Genomic DNA, 19,566 nt, shown 5'->3' on the forward strand with positions numbered 1-19,566 from the left:
AAAATTAAAAAATGGTACAAAGCTTTGAGAAAATACCTGGTGGATTTGTGTCCAGATAATTTTTTTTCTGGCCTGGACACTTCCTGAACTTTTGTGCTCAGGGCTAGCACTCTACCACTTTAGCCACAGCTTCATTTCCATTTTTTTGCTGATTAATGGCCCAGGCTGGCTTTGACCCCTGCAGTCCTGAGATCTGTCTCCTGAATAGGATAGACCTGAACTACCAGTGTCAGGTTCAGTTATGTTATTTTGAGTGATGGTAGTGGTTGGTCCTGGGGCCTCATATATGCTAAGCAAGTACCCTAAATTACATCACCAGGCCAAACAAGTCAATTTAAGATGGGTAGAGTATTTGAACAAATAGGAATAACGGTCAGTAATATAAACCACAGGAAAACAGGACACACATGCTTACTGTCAAATTCTGGTTAGGATTCAGAGTTGCTAACAGTTAATTAAGAGGAGTTGTAAAACTACACAGGCATTTTAAAAATAGTAGTTTCTAAGGCCCTGTGATAAAACAGTCTGACTAAGGCATTTGCCCAATTGAAATGGAACATGTTCACAAATTAGTATTGAATAGCTATTCATAATCACCAAAAACTGAAGTCAACCAAAGAAACATTTCAACTGCTGGGTGAATGAATAAACAGGACCATCCTTGCAGAATACTACTTAGGAATGAAGAGTGAACTGCAGGTAGCTTAGGGGGACCCCAAGTATCTTGTGAGCTGTACTCGAAGGCCCCACTCGGCATTCTAAAAAAGGGAAAACAGTAAGCAGCGACCTCAAGGTGGGTGTGGGAGTTCAAAGCAGCACAAGAGAGTTTCTAGGGTTGATGGAGACATTACATCTTGAATGAGCTGGTGGTTACATGAAGATGTGTTTAATGAAACAAGTACAAGCTTAACCAAAAGTGCCAAGCTTTTAAAGGACCTGACTTTAAGAGCTAGGACATCATGTTTATCCCACTAGAAAGCCATTCTTAACTCATAGAGGTATGTTCTGAGTTAATATACTGTCCAGTGAAGTTGCAAAAGCTGAAAAAAGGTTAGCACTCAAAAAAAATAGGATATTAAAATTGGTACGTAGGAACACTGAACCAAGCCAGTAGCTAAGGTTTTTGCCTGCTCCCTCATCTTCGAAGCTTACAAATGGTATTTCTCAAGAATTTCTCATTAGTGGGCTAGCAATGTGGCTTAGTGGTAGAGTGCTTATCTAGCATGCATGAAGCCCTGGGTTTGATTCCTCAATACTGCCTAAATAGAAAAAGCCGAAAGTGGTGCAGTGGTTCAAGTGGTAGAATGCTAGCCTTGAGTACAGAGAGGCTCAAGGACAGTGCCCAGGCCCTGAGTTCAAGCCCCAGGATTGGCAAAAAAAAAAAAAAAAAAAATCTCATATCCAGAATCAAATTTCAGGCAAATTACATGCAGTTTACAAACAAAAGTAGATCAGGCTGGGCGCTGGTGGCTCACGCCTGTAATCCTAGCTACTCAGGAGGCTGAGATCTGAGGATCGCGGTTCAAAGCCAGCCCGGGCAGGAGAGACCGTGAGACTCCTATCTCCAATAAACCACCAGAAAACCGGAAGTGGCGCTGTAGCTCAAGTGGTAGAGCGCTCGCCTTGAGCTGAAGAGCTGAGGGACAGCGCCCAGGCCCAGAGTTCTAGCCCCACGACCGACAAAAAAAAAAAAAAAAAAAGTAGATCAGAATTCAAGAAAGAAAGTATAAAACCTCTGGTTGGCTATTGTTGTCATCAATATCCTGAAATATTAAGGGATACACTAAATAGATTTTAGATGCAAATTATACATACAAATATAAACACCAGTATCAGGAAACTCTTTAGGGCACCATGACTCCAGAAGAATGTGTTTTTGTGAGAATACCCAAACCTAACATGTACATTTGAGTTTTACAAGCTTTTCATCCAATGCAAACCACAAACAGAACTTTTGAGTCAATTTTGGTAGACAAAGGTAAAACATGTCTTCGTGAGTCCCAAGTATTTTGTCAAAAATTCTGAACATAACTTGAATAGAGCTAGTGTTGTTCCTGTCCTCTTTGAATGGGTTATTTCTGCAAAAGACGCACAAAAATACAAGAGTGTATTTGTAAAATCTCCAGAAGCTATGAACAGCATTGCTCTTTGATCGTTCACTAATGACTTGTATTACTTTTCCCTTTGGAAAACTCAGGGCCTGGGTGCTGCCCTGAGCCTTTGTGCTCAAAGCTAGCACTCAACTACTCACCATAGCTCTACTGTGGCTTTTTGGTGGTTAATTGGAGATGAGGCTCACCAATTTTTCTGCCCGGCTGGCTTTGAACCACAATCTTTGATCTCAGCCTCCTGAGTGGCTAGGATTACAGGAATGAGCTACCTGGGTCCAATTACATCTATTATTTTAAGAAGTAAATTCATCTCAATTCATCACTTGGTAGGCTAGGGAGTTGATGAAATGGAGCATGTGAATAATATAACAGATTGACTTTGAAAGAATTCTGTTCTTAAGACATTAAAAATATCAAGGAAACAGAATTGGATGTGTTGCCTGGCCTTTATGTGAAGGCCCAAGACCTACATTATAAAAAGTTAAGCTGGGAGTTGGTGGCTCACACCTGTAATCCTAGCTACTCAGGAGGCTGAAGATTTGAGGATAGTGATTTGAAGACAGCCCAGGCTGGAAGGTCCATTAAAAATGTAGGGGTTGGGAAAGTGGCTCAGCAGTAGTGCTTGCCTTGCATGCATGAGGTCCTGGGTACAATTCCTCAGCACCACATACACAGAAAATGCTGGAAGTGGTGTTATGGTTCAAGTGGTAGAGCGCTAGCCTTGAGCTGAAGAGCTGAGAGACGGTGCCCAGGCCCAGAGTTCAGGCCCCACAGCACCCCCCCCCCCAGCAAAAAAAAGGACGTTCTATTAAAGTAGGGCTTAGGATCTTTGAGCCAATGAGTTACTGCAACCCTAGAATAGTTGATAGGAAGAAACCTGCAATACAAAACAAATATAAAACACAACAAATGTAACTATGAAGAGCAAATATAAAAGTTTAAGATGAGCAAAGAAGCCAAGCCTAGTAGTGGCTACATGTAGGAAACTCAAATCTGCAGAAGGTCAGCTCAGGCAGAAAAGTCCAAAGATTCCATCTCCAAAATATCCACCAAAAAGCAGGACTGGAGGTCTGGCTCAAGTGGTAGAGTACCAGCTGGAAAAGGTTAGAAAAGAGCGATTATATATATATATATATATATATATATCATATATCAGTAAAATAAACAAGTTGAAAACAAACCACAAATTAATGTTTAAAATAAAACATAGAAACCACATACATAAGGGTGAAATATGCTCAGGTAAGTTGGCAAGTTTCAGAATACAATGAAATTGCATGAAATGTAAAACTAGAAAAAAGATAAAATTACAACACAGAGCAAAACAACGCAGTAAAAACCACAAGTTGAGGAATAAAGATGCTAGGGGCTGGGAAGGTGGCTCAGTGGTAGAGCCTTGCACGCATGAGGCCCTGGGTTCAATTCCTCAGCACCACATAAGCAAAAAGAAAAAAGCCCGAAGTGGCGCTGTGGCTCAAGTGGTAGAGCGCTAGCCTTGAGCTGAAGAGCTGAGGGACAGCGCCCAGGCCCAGAGTTCAGGCCCCATGAGCGGACCTCCCCCCCCACTCCCCCCTCCCCACAAAAAAAAAAGATGCTCCTAGAGAAGAAAGAGTAGAGACCATCAACTGAAACTTCTGGTTCACAAAGAGGTTCATATCCCTATGAACCTATGTCCCTGACCACACTTTGCCATCCCAATACTCAGTGGCGAGGTTACTTACCCTGGCCAATATAAAATAAACATGCTGAACTGGTTCCCTCTTCTTGGAGATGGTCACTTCCATCATTACACCTGTACTCATTTCACAAAAGTTGTTTGGAAGTAAAATGAAAATCAAAATCTTACTAAAATAAGTTATTTATTGCTTTTTAAAAATAAATTAACATTTATAATAGAATGCCAAATGTGGTGTATTAACAAGGGCATAATACATTGCAGTTAACAGATTTCCAACTTACTGTATAACTAAATTAGAAGTCAATTAAACACTGGGCAAACTTCAAGTCAGTCATTGCCACCTAATTCCAAAAATTCATGTTGCTTCACATTTTAAGAGGCAAATCAGCACGGGGCCTGTCCCCAACAGAAACGCACTGACAAAAGACAAGTCCAGGGAAGAAAAGAAGCCACGTTTATTACCCTGAGGAAGGTGGTGGCATTTCCACCAGATTTATATGAATGACCGTTTGATCACAGAAACATCTCAGGACAAGAGTTTGTTCTGGGATATGGTAAGCATGGTCTTGTCCTAATTCTTGGCAGTGTGCGGTCATGGGCCCATCCTGAGGGTTTGGGAATTGGTAATGCTATGCTGTAGGACTTCCTCAGATGCCACTATGGCTCCTGCCCTGGGAGCAGTGAGAAGATGGCTCTCCTTTCCTTAAAGATACTGGCTTGGTACCACTTGCAGAGGTATGAAGGTATTGTCAACTCCAAAAGAGTCCCGTCCACAGTTTACCACACATGGATGCATGAGGTTTTTTAGAGCTTTACTGAGATTGTCAATAATATAATCACTTTTTTGTACTTATGAAACTACTTAAAATTTCCTGAGTTTGGCTCAAAAAAGTGACCAGGTTGAAAATTACTCTTTTATGAAGACAATGTAGTTCCTCTTAAGTTCCAAATCAGCACTTAGGCCCTGTCATTGAGTGTGTCTCCACACCATCCCCTGTTCCTGGCTTCCATGTAGACAGAAGCACTGCACTGCTGCATGGTATATTCCATCTCAACCAGCTGGCGGCATCCAATGGTTAACTTCTCCCTAGGAGAAAAACAAATGTTAAATAACTGCATAGAGGCTAACCAAAAAGTAAAGTTTTTCTTTTCCTATTTTTAAACTAAAAAACAAGAATTGTTTAGCTATTTGGATATTACACATGACATGATTTTTTTTTTGGGGGGGGGGAAGGGAGGGTCTCTCGTGGGGCTTGAATGTTGTCCTGCTCTTCAGCTCAAGGCTAGCGCGCTACCACTTGAGCCACAGCACCACTTCTGGCTTTTTCTGCATATGTGGTGCTGAGGAATTGCACCCAGGGCCTCATGCATGCAAGGCAAGCACTCTACCGCTGAGCCACCTTCCCAGCCCCAACACGATGTTTTGAAATATGCACACATGGTGGAATGGCTCAGCTGAGCTAATGAATAGCATTATTTCGCACATTTACCTTTTGTGACGAGAACACTTAAAATCTGCTTTTAGCAATTTTCAAAATATAACTTTATTAACTAAAGTTAACATCTTGTTCACTAAACCTTCCCTAACCTTCTTCTCTGAGACAAGTATTGTGGTATAGCCCAGGCCAATCTACAACTTAGGATCCTCTTTGCCTTAATCTCCTGTGGGGATTTTTCTAGGTATGAGCCATAATGTTGGGCAGTATCTCTGGAGCTGCTTCTTCCTAACTTAAATTTTTGGCCTTGACCAAACATTTAACCAACTTTTCTATCACCATTTCCCAGCCTTCTAATTACCATTATTGCAACTTTGAAGATTCCATGGAGAATCATGCAGTATTCTCTGCCTGGCATATTTAACAGGTTAATCCATGCTGTGTGAAGTAACAGGATTCCCTTTTTGTTTTAAGACTACATAAAATGTGATGAGGTATATAGGCCACATTTTCTTTGCTCATTAGCTCCTGGACACTTAGGCTATTATATCTTGTGAATCTTGGCTACTGTGATTACTGCTATATATATGGAATAGCATGCTGACTCCATTTCCTTTAGCTATATTTGAAAATTTCAATATGGTCTGGTAATAGGTGGGATTTGAAATATTTTTTTTAATATTTGAAAGGGAAAATTTATAGTTTCCTAGCAGGAGCAAAACATGGGAGTATAAGCACCTGGCTAAACACATCTTAGATAACCAACATTGTAAAAATCTTTGAGCAGTTCCTTAAATCCAGAACAAAGGTTTTTGTTTTGTTTTTTGTCAGTCATAGGGCTTGACCTTTGTCAGCAAGCAAAGTTGTGTGTTTAAACATAATCCTTATGTGATGGACTCGACTGAACAACTTTGTTCTATTTTACTCTGGTTTAAGATGTTACTAAATTGTTACTAAACAACACTGCAACAAATGGGTTTACCTTGTCTTCTTTGCTTTAGGGAGCTAATACATGGACTGGAGGATGGCACTTCTGAAAGAACAGACAAAGAGCTGCCAACTCTTAAAAAAAGAATATGACCACTGGGGCCAGTGGCTCATGCTTATAATAGTAGCTATTCAGGAGGCTGAGGATCGTGGTTTGAAGCCAGCTTGGGCAGAAAAGTCCATGAGCCTCATCTCCAAACAAGCACTAAACATTAAAAGCTGGAATTGGATTCTGTGGCTAGCCTTGAGCAAAAAAGCTCAAGGACAGCACCTAGGCCCTGAATTCAAGCCCAAGCACTGCAAAAAAACAAAAAACAAAAAAAACAAGCCACAACCTAATAAGTGAATACCAGTAACAACCCCAAAATGAGGAAGCTGGAAGTAATACATAATATGCTTCACACCTACATCACATTTTTTTTAAGTTAATGGGGGCTTAGAAATTATAAGATCTTACATTGTGGGATACCATTCCATTGTATTTTAACTTAAACAAGTTTCCTGAGATATGTAGAACATTCAGCAGTAGGAATGGTAGTTATTTTTATTACTACTCAGACTGCATTGTGACCGTGGACAACTGGAAGCTATCTCCAAGGTATTGGAGAAGACTACCAGCTGCCTCTCCCACTTTGCCTGCACATGTCAGATCCCTTGATGTAGGTGCAAAGGAAAACAAGAAGTCAATCAGAACAAAGAGGCACCAAGAACACTGGTGAAAGGAATAAAAGAACTAAATAAGTGGATCAGAATCCCACCGACTGGAAGCCTCAGGAGTGTTTTCATACTCCCCAAGGCAATCTACAATATCAATGCAATTCCTATCAAACTCCCAAACAATGTATTTTTGTAGAAATGAAAAAGCTAATTCTAATATTCATCTAGAATTACAAGGCTCTCCAAATTCTGAAAAGGAAAAAAACAGTCGTTGAGGAATTACACTTTCCAATTTCAAAACTTACAACAAAATCAACTGTTATCAACAACTTTGCTACTGGCACAGAGACAGGCATATTTAAAGAAATGGAGTAACAATGTCAATGGCTCACGCCTATAATCCTAGCTTCTCAGGAGGCTAAGATCTGAGGATCATAGTTCAAAGTCAGCCTGGATAGGAATTCTGTGAGACAATTATCTCCAATTAACTACCAAAAAGCCGGAAATGGAGCTATGACTCAAGTGATAGAGTGCTAGTCTTGAGCAAAATAAAAAAGGAATAGAATTCAAAGTCCAGAAGTAAGCTCTCACATAAATCAAGAAGGATGCCAATACTATTCAATAGAAAAATAGGCTCCTCTGGAAAATAGTGCAAGACAGCCTGATGGACATCAGATGAATTCATGAAGTCGGCCCCTTACCTCACACCATCAACAAATGGTATCTGAATTACAATTTTTCAACTTTATGATGGCTTGAGAGCACTATCTCTTTGATAGAAAATGTACTTTGAATTTTAGATTTAGATTTTGTTTTTGTAGGTTGGTGATATGCTGCCTAATATTCTAGAGATTTTGGACAGCAGGGTGGGCTGTACCTTGAGTCAGCCAAAGGATGCTAAGGGTAAAGGACCAACACTAAAGAGGACATACTCTGGTGTAGGGCCACATAAGACAGTCATAGCTCTCATAACCTCTTAAAGATACTACCATGCTCTGATTGCCAGAGTCAACTATTTTCACTTTGAACATTCAACCTGATCCTCCAAAACTCTCCCAACTATTCCAAAAGTAAGCTGAGGTCAAAATAATTCTTCAATATAAGAATTCTTCAATCTAATTGAAGCCATCTTTGAAGAGGCTATGGCCTTCATGAACTAACTACAGAGAGCATTTTAAACTTTCAAAATTTTGCCTAAACTTATAAAGCCTTGCATTTTATACGAATATTGCACAATCTTTTAATTGTAGATTATGTATAAAGATATACAAGACTAAAACTGATTCATTGAAAGTCTGAAGATCTGAGCAAGAAGCCATTCCCTCCTCCAAATACAATGCACTTGTGTATTTATGTACTCAAAATTTTCTTGGAAAACATTAAATCATGACTGAGTAAATCTTTAAAACTTTTTGTAACTTTTGTCTATTATCTATTATTTTGTCTATTGTGTATACATGATTAATAAAAGTCTTACTATCAAATTCACCAATGTAGAGTTTGGACACAGAAGTATTTTGAAAACTGTCACTAGGTTGGCTCATAGAACATCCTAAGTTGCATGTAGCAATTGAACTATATGGATTAGTGACACAATCCAGTAGAAATGTAGTCCATTCTGCCATAGTGCTTGATTTCAACATAAGAATTTATTCCAACACTACTGATAAAATTTGAACACAATGCAACTTTCCCACTTGGTAAGGAAAAACAATAAGTGAATAGAGAAAACTGCTCCCAGCTAAACTTAGGAAACATAAAACACACCTCAAACCCATTACAGCTCTTCATATATGTTAAGAGACATTCACTCACTTCAGTGTTACAGATCTATAGTCAAACCCAGGTAATTCTCAAGCTCAAACTTTTTCAATGACCACCTCTACAAGCTCATACCTGTAATCCTAGCTACTCAGGAGGCTGAGATCTGAGGATCACGATCCAAAGCCAGCCTGGGCAGGAAAGTCCAAGAGACTCTTACCTGCAATAAACTACTTGGAAAACCAGAGTGGCGCTGTGGCTCAAGTGGTAACAAGCTCGCCTTGAGCTGAAGAGCTGATAGCACCCAGGCCCAGAGTTCAAGCCTCATGGCCGACAAAAAAAAAAAAAAGATGCAGGGTACCAGAATCAAATACAGTGACAACAGGGGTTATACCGTAAGGGGAAGAACATGCAAAAAAAAAAAAAATCACATAGTACATTAAAAACAACAGCAACAAAGAAAACACCTCTTGTGTCCATATCTTGGGGTGCATTTCACTTAGCATCCTCTTATATGCTCATATGTACATAGCTTTTGTCCTTTTCTGTTTGTCTGGTAAGATTATCTTAGACATATACTAGTTAAGCAAGGATATATATATTTTTTTTTTTGGGGGGGGGGAGGTAGGTCATGAGGCCTGAACTCAGCCTGGGCACTGTCCCTCAGCTCTTCAGCTCAAGGCTAGCACTCTACCACTTGAGCCACAGCACCATTTCTGGCTTTTTCTGCTTATGTGGTGCTGAGGAATCTACCCACAGCCTCATGCATGTAAGGCAACTCTACCACTGAGCCACCTTCCCAGCTCAGCAAGGGTATTCTTTAGACTACTTGATCTTCAGAACATGGCCTAGGGATCTCAAGAACTTAGGACTCTTCTAGAGGATCTGCAAGGTCATAGCTATTATCATAAGACCAAAGCATTACCTTATAACTATCATGCCAGTTACTTGAGAGATGGAGATCAGGAAGATTAAGGCTCAAGGTCAGCCCAGGTAAAAAGTTATCAAGATCCTATCTCAATCTATAAGCCAAGTGTGGAGGTTCACACTACTTTGATCCTATCTCAATCTATAAGCCAAGTGTGGAGATTCACACTACCTTAGGCTGTAGGTGGGCGAACCTGTCTCAGTCTCTAGGCAAAAATATAAAACTATCAAAAAAAAAAAAAAGAAAAGAAAAAAGAGCTCTGAGTATAGCTCAAGTGATAGTGCATATCTAGCAAGCACCAAGCCCTCATTTCACTTTTGACTTTTGTTCTCTCAAAAGTATAGTTTCCATTAATATGTGAACAGACTGAATACCAAAACAGTTATGAGAATTCAGTTGTCTTATAAGATTTGCAAAACTGTACAGCAGTGCCACTTTATCAGCAACATTTTTTACTTGGGGAAATAGTTTCATTATAATGTTGCTTAACATACATAGAGTAATCAGTGACATATAAAAATGAGTTGAGAAACATTTTTTTTTCTGGTTGTGGGGCCTGGTGCTGTCCCTCAGCTCTTCAGCTCAAGGCTAGCGCTCTACCATTTGAGCCACAGTGCCACTTCTGGCTTTTTCTGCTTAGGTGGTGCTGAGGAATCAAACCCAGGGCCTCATGCATGCAAGGCATGCACTCTACCACTGAGCCACCTTCCCAGCCCCAAGAAACATTTTTTGAGTAGTGGGTACTGAGCCAAGGATCTCACGCACACTGGCAAGTGCTATACCACTGAGCTACCCACCTTATTCCTACTCTAATTTTATTAGTTTTTGAGACAAGATCTTACCAAGTTGCCCTGGTTAACCTCAAATTTTCAATCCTGCCTCAGCCTCCCAAATAGCTAGAAGAGTATAGTACTCTCCCAGCTAAAATTCTCAGTGGTGCTGAGTATGCTAAAAGCCTGTTACAATGATACATCTACATACAAGTAAGACTTACCGATACTCTGTCTGAGAAACACAATCATAAAGTTCCTGGGCAGTAAATTTGACATTTTTATTTACCTGAAAAGAACCAAAATATAGTTATTAGGATGATACATTAAACAAAATGAGCAATGAGTAAAGTTAGAATGGCCTGTATTCAGAGTGAGCCAGATCTCAAGTTCCTAGTTACTGCTTTAAAAAGGACTTAAACAGTGATAACAAGGGAACAGAGATAACAGAGAACTACATATAAAAATGTTAGTCCTACTATTATACCTTACACATGAAACAGGCCTAGATTTAGTGGGGATCTCAACAAGCAGGTGATCACACCGAAATCAAATGGACAGAAAAAGATCCAAAGATTATAAACTATGGAAAGCTCTATCTAATTTACTTAAAACTTTGACTAGTACATAGCTCTTCTTTCCTCCTCCTTTTCTACTTCTTTTTTCCTTCTTTTCCATTATTCTGGAGATCAAACTCAAGGTCTCTAGTAGGGTAAGCAAGTGCTCTTCCATTTATCAATAACCCAACTCTATGGACACTTTTGTTGTTTTGGTTTTGTGACAGTATGACAGGGTCTCACTATATCAACCAGGCTGACACAGAACTCACCCTCCTGCCTTAGTCTTCTGAATGCTGATATTACAGGTGTGAACAAGACATTTGGCTTGTTGTGGAAATAGGGTCTTGGCAAATATTTTTGCCCAGGTTTTGAACCATGATCCTTCTTATTTTTACCTCTTGCCTAATTGAACAACAAACTGATTTGGAACCTGATATAAGAATACAAAGTAGTTCCTTATTCAGTATTATCCAGACTTATCTTTAGTTTTAAAAGCAACCATCCACATATATGGACCTTCCAGAACACAGGGAATATAAACGTGATAATAGCTCCATTATAGTAGAAAAGTAAGGTAGTTTACTAATAAAGAAACTGGAGCATAAATTCACAAAGATGTAGTCTGAATATTTTGTTTAATCATATTCATTAATTTTGGATATTAAGAGAATTTTACTTACTCATATTGAGCTATTTTAAATTATAATGTTAAATATTATTACTCCACAAACAATTTTCCAAGAAACCAATAGCTATCATTAGAGTATACCTATAAAGTAGGATAATATTACTGGGCATCATTGCTTTTTTTTTTTTTTTAGTTGTACTACTTAAAATTAAAGCCAAATAGAAGAAATGACTTGATAAGTTTTAGCTCTTAAAAATTCAAGACTTAGACAGGTGCTACTGGCTCACACCTGTAATCCTAGCTATTCAGGAGGCTGAGATCTGCTGATCATGGTTCAAAGCCTGCCTGGGCAGGAAAGTCTGGAAAACTCTTATCTCAAATTAATCACAGAATAAGTTGGAAATGGTGCTGCGGCTCAAATAGTTTTAGTGCTAGCTTTGAGCAAAGGAGCTCAGGGACAGAGCCCAGGCCCAGAGTTCAAGTCCCAGGACTAGGGGGAAAAAAAAGATGGGTGGCCCCATCCTTATTCATATCATAAGACAGTGTAATAACTGATATAGGGAAGAAATTCTAAGGGAAATTATTTCAAACATCTGAGAATCAAATCCACATATTCTTATAAATACACATTAAGTCAAGCATTTTCTTTTCTTTTTTGGTCGGTTGTGGGGCTTGAACTCTGGGCCTGGGCACTGTCCTTCAGCTCTTCAGCTCAAGGCGAGCGCTCTACCACTTGAGTTGCAGAGCCACTTCCGGTTTTCTGGTAGTTTTATTGGAGATAGGAGTCTCACAGTCTCTCCTGCCCGGGCTGGCTTTGAACTGCGATCCTCAGATCTCAGCCTCATGAGTAGCGAGGATTACAAGCGTGAGCCACCAGCGCCTGGCAAGTCAAGCATTTTCAATATTCTTTTTTTTTGTCCGTCATGGGGCTTGAACTCTGGGCCTGGGTGCTGTTCCTCAGCTCTTCAGCTCAAGGCGAGCGCTCTACCACTTGAGCTACAGAGCCACTTCCGGTTTTCTGGTGGTTTATTGGAGATAGGAGTCTCACGGTCTCTCCTGCCTGGGCTGGCTTTGAACCGCGATCCTCAGATCTCAGCCTCCTGAGTAGCTAGGATTATAGGCGTGAGCCACCAGCGCCCAGCCATTTTCAATATTCTTACAAATATGAAGTCATGTACCCAAAAAAGAGCGATATCTTAGAAATATACAGGCTATATGTTTAAACTATCCTTCTGTTTTCACAACCATGTATCACTGTCATTAGATTTAATGTTAAGTTTCTGAAAGTATGATGAAACATGTTTCAATTCAAATAAGGAAATCCTTTCAATGACCATATAATATGGTTAGAGACGTTAAACTGATTTTTTTAAGCACACATGTAAAACCATTTTTTTACTTAAATAAGAATAGGTTACAGCTGCAGACTTCCTCTGTGCCTGGTTCTATGCTGTTTAGAGAACTTTAGAGGTTCTTTTGTCATTCTAGAATACATATAATTTGTATGCTGTCATTCCCATTTAAAAGGTGAAGAAACTAGGATAAGGACATACAGTTAGTAACTGAAAGAGCCAACACAAGGAGTGTGGTCTCAGATCCTGGGTTCTTACTTATTATGTAGGTTCTTAATAAATAGATGATGTGGCAAAGAAAAGGTTAAGTAAAGAGCTAGCCAGAGCCAGGTGCCAGTTCAGAAGCTTTTCTGGTTTAGTCCAGGAGTTTGGAACAAAAACCAATAGTTTGCCTGGCGAAGGTGGCCCACGCCTGTAATCCTAGCTACTCAGGAGGCTCAATCTGAAGATCACGGTTCAAAGCCAGCCTGGGCAGGGCAGTCCACGAGACTCTTATCTCCAATTAACCACCAGAAAACTGGAAGTGGTGCTTTGGCTTAAGTGAAAAAGGGCTCAACTTGAGCTGAAGAGTTGAGGGACAGCACCCAGACCCAGAGTCCAAGCCCAACTGACCAAAAAAAAAAAGAAAGGAGTATGTTTGACTCCATAAGAAATAAGACCTAATATATTGCTCCTTCACCTGAAATGTTTGAAAATTAAATATACATATACACACAACAGAAAAATGAACACGGAACATCAGAGGGCTTTAGGCAAACTGAAATGAATAATCAGCAGATTACCTTCCATGGATCAGCAATGATGATGTGTGGAATACAATGAAGAAATAACCTGTCCAAAATGCCAATAAATCCAAATCTAAACAATTCTGTCTGAAACAAATGGGCCATTCTAGACAACAAAATAAACTGGCTATGTCAACTGGTGGGAATAGGCTGGGAGGAGTCAGGAAGCCATGGGTCAAATGATAGAAAGTTGTATATATACAGGATAACAAGGTCTGGAGAACTAGTGTAGAAGGTGAGGTTAACAACACTGTATTTAGGAATTTCACTAGAAGAGTAGATTTTAGGTGCTGTTGGCACATTTTTAAAAAAGCTGCTTGCTGAGAGGATGAACATGTTAATTTAATTGACTATAGAAACAATTTCACCATGAATATAAAAATATCATCTTGTATACTTTATATCCTATTAAAAAGAATAGGGCACTAGCAAATTTCAATGGCATTCAAGAATTTAAGTTAGACATGGAGACACGTTTGCAATCCTGGCACTTGAGAAGCTGAGGAAGTTGAATGATTAGCTGGAGGTCTCCCTGAGATACATAGCAACCTTGTCTCAAATAAAAAAGAAATTAAAATTTAAAGTAAATAACAAATGTTTTTCTATGCTTTTACTCCTATAGTTACTTATATTAAACTTGTTTTTCTATGATAAAAGTACAAATACCTGAAAATACTTCTCATACCTCATACTTGATTAGGAAGTTATAGAGGGTCTCAACATCTTGACAATTACTGTTGGGGGCCAAAATCCTTTAAAATAAAAATAAAAAGAAGAAATGATTTAATAACAATATGTTAAATCTTCTCCCCAAAACATACCCATACCATGAAAAGCTAACAGATCGTTTAATAAACTTATTCAAACTTTAAACCTCTTTGGTTTCTTTATCAATTAAAATTTGTAAGATCATGAACTTAATTCAGCAGAGATCATTCCAATATTTTGGCTTATTTAAATTGATACTTGTAAACCTCAGTTAATCACCAACCATACCATTCTTATATGTGAAATTAGAAGTCATACAGTAAGGATAATAAAAATTTCTCAAAAGGTGGAGAGCTGGTGGCAGTGGCTCATATCTATAATCCTAGCTACTCAGGAAGTTGCAATCTGGAGACCGTGGTTTGAAGCTAGTCTGTGGTTTCTGCTAACCTGGGCAGAAGAGTCCATGAGACTAAGTTGTCTCCAAAATAACTAGAAAAAAACAGGGCTGGAGGTATGCCCCAAGAGGTAGAGTGCCAGCCAAACAAGCAAGCCAAGAAAGCACAAAATACATTGTACAAAGCTTAAAGATTTCCACAGTAGTGTTAACCAGTCCAAACAGACAACTAATGAAATTTAAGACATATTAAAAGAAAACTAATATGCCCCTCAGTAGATGAATGGATCAAGAAAATGTGGTATATATACACAATGGAATTCTATGCCTCCATCAGAAAGAATGACATTGCCACATTTGTTAGGAAATGGAAAAACTTGGAAAAAATTATATTAAGTGAAGTAAGCCAGGCCCAAAGAAACATAGGTCCCATGGTTTCCCTTATTTGTAATAGCTAGTAGATGTATGAATCAAGCGGAAAAGGTCAGATAATGTGATGTCAGGAAAATGAACCCTTAGATATGTATTTTAATGTTTTTTTTCATGCATGTGTTTCTAACGCATTTATAAGATTATCTCTTTGTTGCTTTGTATGTCCCTCCCCCACAGTATAACCCCTGCTTTCACTATATTTGATGTCAGTATAACTTGTGGAGGAGATGGGGAAAAACCAGTTGTTTAAGGATACAGGTGGACCTGTTGCAACAATGAGAAGTACAAGTTGTCATGTCCAAAACGAGCTTTACAATGTCGGTGCGGGGGGGGGGGGGGGGGGGAAGGGGGAAGAAGAAGGATTGGGATTGGGGGGGAGGGGAGGAGGCTGGGAAGGGATGTGAAGGGTAAACAAAGGAGGAGGCTGCAATGCTTGATAAGAAATGTACGCATTATCCTGCCCATGTAATTGTAACCCCTCTGTACAGTATGTTCACAAATAAAATTAAATTAAATTAAAAAAAAAAGAAAACTAATTAAAAAAAACCTGTGGCTAAATTCAAAGAATACTCAATTATCATCCAAGTGCTCTATGAAAACTCAGATTAGTTCTTAGACTAGGTCAACTGATGGACCATTACACTGACTGCCTGTGTGCATGTGCGTGTGCATGTGTGTGTGTGTGTGTGTGAGAAACAAAGAAAAGAAATGAGATTCTCCTTTCTGACTTTATGCTAATTTTTTAAAATTCTTACAATATGAACATTTTTTTCTTTTGGAAAAAACAGGAAACCTACCCCACCATTATACCACAGGGATTTTGAATATTGTCTATCTCAAGCTGTCTGGTAAGACCTTCCATAAAATACTTAAATTTATGTGACTTTTCTTATTTTGAAAGTATGGATGAGAATACCTACTTCATAGTACGACTGTGAAAACTGAGTTACTATTAACAAAATCCTTTACAACAGTGACCATATAAAACAAACACTACACATTTCAACTGTACCATCATTACCTAGTTGGAAGCCACAAAATAAGTGAATGGTACAACGAATGTAAAATCTAGTCACCTCAATTAGCTCTTAAGTCCCAAATAGCTTTTAATTATAATGTCTCAAGGCTGTCAGGTCTTTGTCAATGCCTAATACTGTCAGAATTGGAAGCTAAATGATGCGAATAAACTTAATTATATCTTCAGGCTACTTGGTCTTTATTACACTTATGGTAAAACTTGTATAAGTTATATAAGACATAATCAAAATTATAAAAGGTGCTAGACTCCCTTGGAAGAGGCATACACAAATTTGAATGGTAATACTAGTTTGGGGAAAAACATTTTCTCCCTACAAGTAATTTAAAAATAAAGTTAATTTCCTAACCAAAATAAAAATTAAAAAATAGAGATGAGGATAATACAATGGGGAGGGTCATAGTCCATAAATAATTTGCTCTAAAAAACACCACCAAAATATTATTATTACCTAGTTACCCAACAATGCAACAGCACAGCAGAACTTCTTACTCTTAACTACAGATTATTTTGATCAATCTTGCCCCAGCAGGTAGACGGGTAACCAGTCTATACTCTTCCATGAGATCAACTGTGTATTTCAACATGCTAGAATGATTCTGAATGATATTATCATAAAGGAATGACAAAGTGTTTGAGAATATATTTAACCTAATACACTTTGCAATGTATACTTGTATTGAAATATCAGATAGCACATAACTATGTAAAAATTTTATATCTCTATGTACCATTAACAGATAAGTTGATGTTAGGCGAAATGAACCCCAAGGACTCCAATGTTTTTCTTTCTTGCTATTATTGTTTCTAACATATTTATAAGATATTTCTTTGTTGCTTTGTATGTCCCTCCCCCACGGTATAACCCCTGTTTTCACTGTATTTGATGTTGGTATAATTTGTGGAGGGGAAGGGAAAAAAACAGATTGTTTAAATAGGGATATAGGTGGACCCACTGCAGTAATGAGATGTACAAGACATTATGTCAAAAAACGAACTTTGCAACTTTGGCGGGGGGCGGGGGGGCCCGCAGGGAGGTAGGAAGGGATGGGAAGGGGAAACAAAGGAGGAGGCAACAATGCTTGATAAGAAATTTATTCATTACCTGGCCCATGTAATCGTAACCCCTCTGTATGGTATTTTCACAATAAAAAAAAATATTTTTAATGAAAACAATGTGATCCAGTCACCTAAAAATGAAAGGGGATGGGAAGGTAGCTTAGTGGAGAGTGCTTGCTTAGCATGCATGAAGCCCTGGGTTTGATTTCTCAGTACCACATAAACAGATAAAGCCAGAAGTGGCACTGGGGTTCAAGTAGTGGAGCACTAGCCTTGAACATACAGAGGCTCAGGGACAGTGACCAGGCCTTGAGTTCAAGCAAAAAAGAAAAAAAAAGAAGGGGAAGAAGGGAGAGAGAAAGAGAGAGAAAGAAAAGAAAAGAAAGAAAGAGAAAGGAAGGAAGGAAGGAAGGAAGGAAGGAAGGATGGAAAGAAGGAAGGGAGGAAGGGAAGGAGGTAAGGAGGGAGGGAAGGAGGGAAGGAAACAAACTGAGTGTTCTAACCTTACAATCCAATGAAGGCAAACTATCACCAATATAGAACAGTTTATACCTGTTCCTTTTCATGGCTTTAGAAATAATCCAAACAGTACATAAAAAGGGCAAAGAAATTAGATATTTTATATTAAGAACCTTATGTGCTCCAAGTTCATAACAGAAGTACACGTGTGAACATAAAATTTTTTGTATAAATCACTTTATAGAAAAACTCATTTTAAGTAAACTGGCCATTTGTCTATAGCAACAAGTTATATCCAAAGTGGGAAATAAATTCACCAATCTAGTTTTCTGATTAGCAAAAGGTTTAATAATTCGTGTGTGTGTGTGTGTGTGTGTGTGTGCGTGTGTGCATGCACTACTCCTAGGGCATGGGTGCTGTCCCTAAGCTTTTTTTTTTGCTGAAGGCTAGAAAGCACTCTACCACTAGAACCACAGCTCTTTTTTTCTTTTTTGTCAGTCATAGGGTCTGAACTCTGGGCCTGGGCGCTGTCTCTTAGCTCTTCAGCTCAAGGCTAGTGCTCTACCACATGAGCCACAGCGCCACTTCCAGCTTTTTTTTTCTTTTTGCTTATGTGGTGCTGAGGAATCGAACCCAGGGCCTCATGCCTGCAAGGCAAGCACTCTACCACTGAGCCACCTTCCCAGCCCCCATCTCGGGCTTTTTGGTGGGTTATTGGAGATATAGAGTCTCAAGGATTTTCCTGTTTGGGCTAGTTTTGAACTGCAATCTTCAGATCTCAGCCTTCTGAGTAGCTGAGATAGCAGGATAAGCCACCAGTTTCAGGCTGAAACTTTACTTTAAAATAAAACCATGGCTTTGTTTCTACTGAGATATAATTTATAGTCTATAAAATGCATTCATGTTAACAATTCAATGATTTTTTTAAAAACCTGTGTATAATGGTCACCACAATCTAATTTCAGAACATTTCCTTCAAAAAATATCTCTCTTGCCTATTTACAGTCCTTCTCTGTTCTTACCTCTAACCCCATTCCAGGCAAACCATTGGTCTACTCTGTCTGAACAGTTGCCATTTCTGGACTACACTGAGCTCTTCATTTCTAAGTTCTTTCCCTCTTTCACACACAAAAGCATGGTTGTAACTGTAAATAATAGCATACTATATTAGAGTCTAGAGCATGAGCCCTAACTTTCACAATACATGTGGCGAGTAAGCCAAAAAGTAAAAAGCACACTGAAGTTGCCCAGATCAGAACAATCACTCCTTTATTCTCTCATTAAACAAATATTTGAGACCTACTATGAGCCATGTACTGTTCTAGATCCTAGGTATAACAATTAACAACAAGAAAAACGCGAAGATCCAGAGTAGACTATAGAATAATTGTTCTAAAAAAAACATATGAAAGAAAAAAATGCTGACTGAGCACAGGTAGATAATCAAGAAAAATATTCCATTTTTGCCCACTTCTGAATGTTAATTATAAATAAAACAGGAAAAACAGAAATTTTAAGATTTTAAGAAAGCAGTCATTTGCTTCAAATTAAATACTTTGATATTTTGCCAAATATTAAAGAGCTGGCTTGGTGCTGGTAGCTCATGCTTGTAATCACAGCTGCTCAGGAGGATGAGATCTCTAAGATAACAGTTCAAAGCCAGCCTGGGCAGAAAAGTGTCTGAGACTCTATCTCCAATGAACTGGTAAAATGCCAGACTGGAGTAGTAGCTCAAGTAGTAATATCATTCATGAGCACAAAAACTGAACAAGAGTGCAAGCCCCAGTCCTGGCACATAAAAAAAAAATCACAGAGTTGTGTACTA

The 19,566-nt window shown here is 38.8% G+C and overlaps 1 protein-coding gene across 8 annotated transcripts in view; it reads right to left on the reverse strand.

Annotated features, from left to right (window-relative positions):
* Positions 1-3,953: 3,953 nt before the first annotated feature.
* Swt1 (SWT1 RNA endoribonuclease homolog (S. cerevisiae)) overlaps positions 3,954-19,566 on the reverse strand; it is a 64,549-nt gene continuing 48,936 nt past the window's right edge. For all 8 annotated transcript variants that reach the window (XM_013021800.1, XM_013021799.1, XM_013021802.1 and 5 more), the window contains 3 exons: positions 14,339-14,405; positions 10,553-10,617; positions 3,954-4,876 (listed from right to left, as the gene is read on the reverse strand). In XM_013021800.1, coding sequence (XP_012877254.1) covers positions 4,747-4,876; positions 10,553-10,617; positions 14,339-14,405 — 262 coding nt within the window. In that variant the 3' untranslated portion in view covers positions 3,954-4,746. The remainder of the gene's footprint in view (positions 4,877-10,552; positions 10,618-14,338; positions 14,406-19,566) is intronic.

This window comes from Dipodomys ordii, unplaced genomic scaffold (genome assembly GCF_000151885.1).
Source record: "Dipodomys ordii isolate 6190 unplaced genomic scaffold, Dord_2.0 Scaffold57, whole genome shotgun sequence".
Classification (NCBI taxonomy): Eukaryota; Metazoa; Chordata; class Mammalia; order Rodentia; family Heteromyidae; genus Dipodomys; species Dipodomys ordii.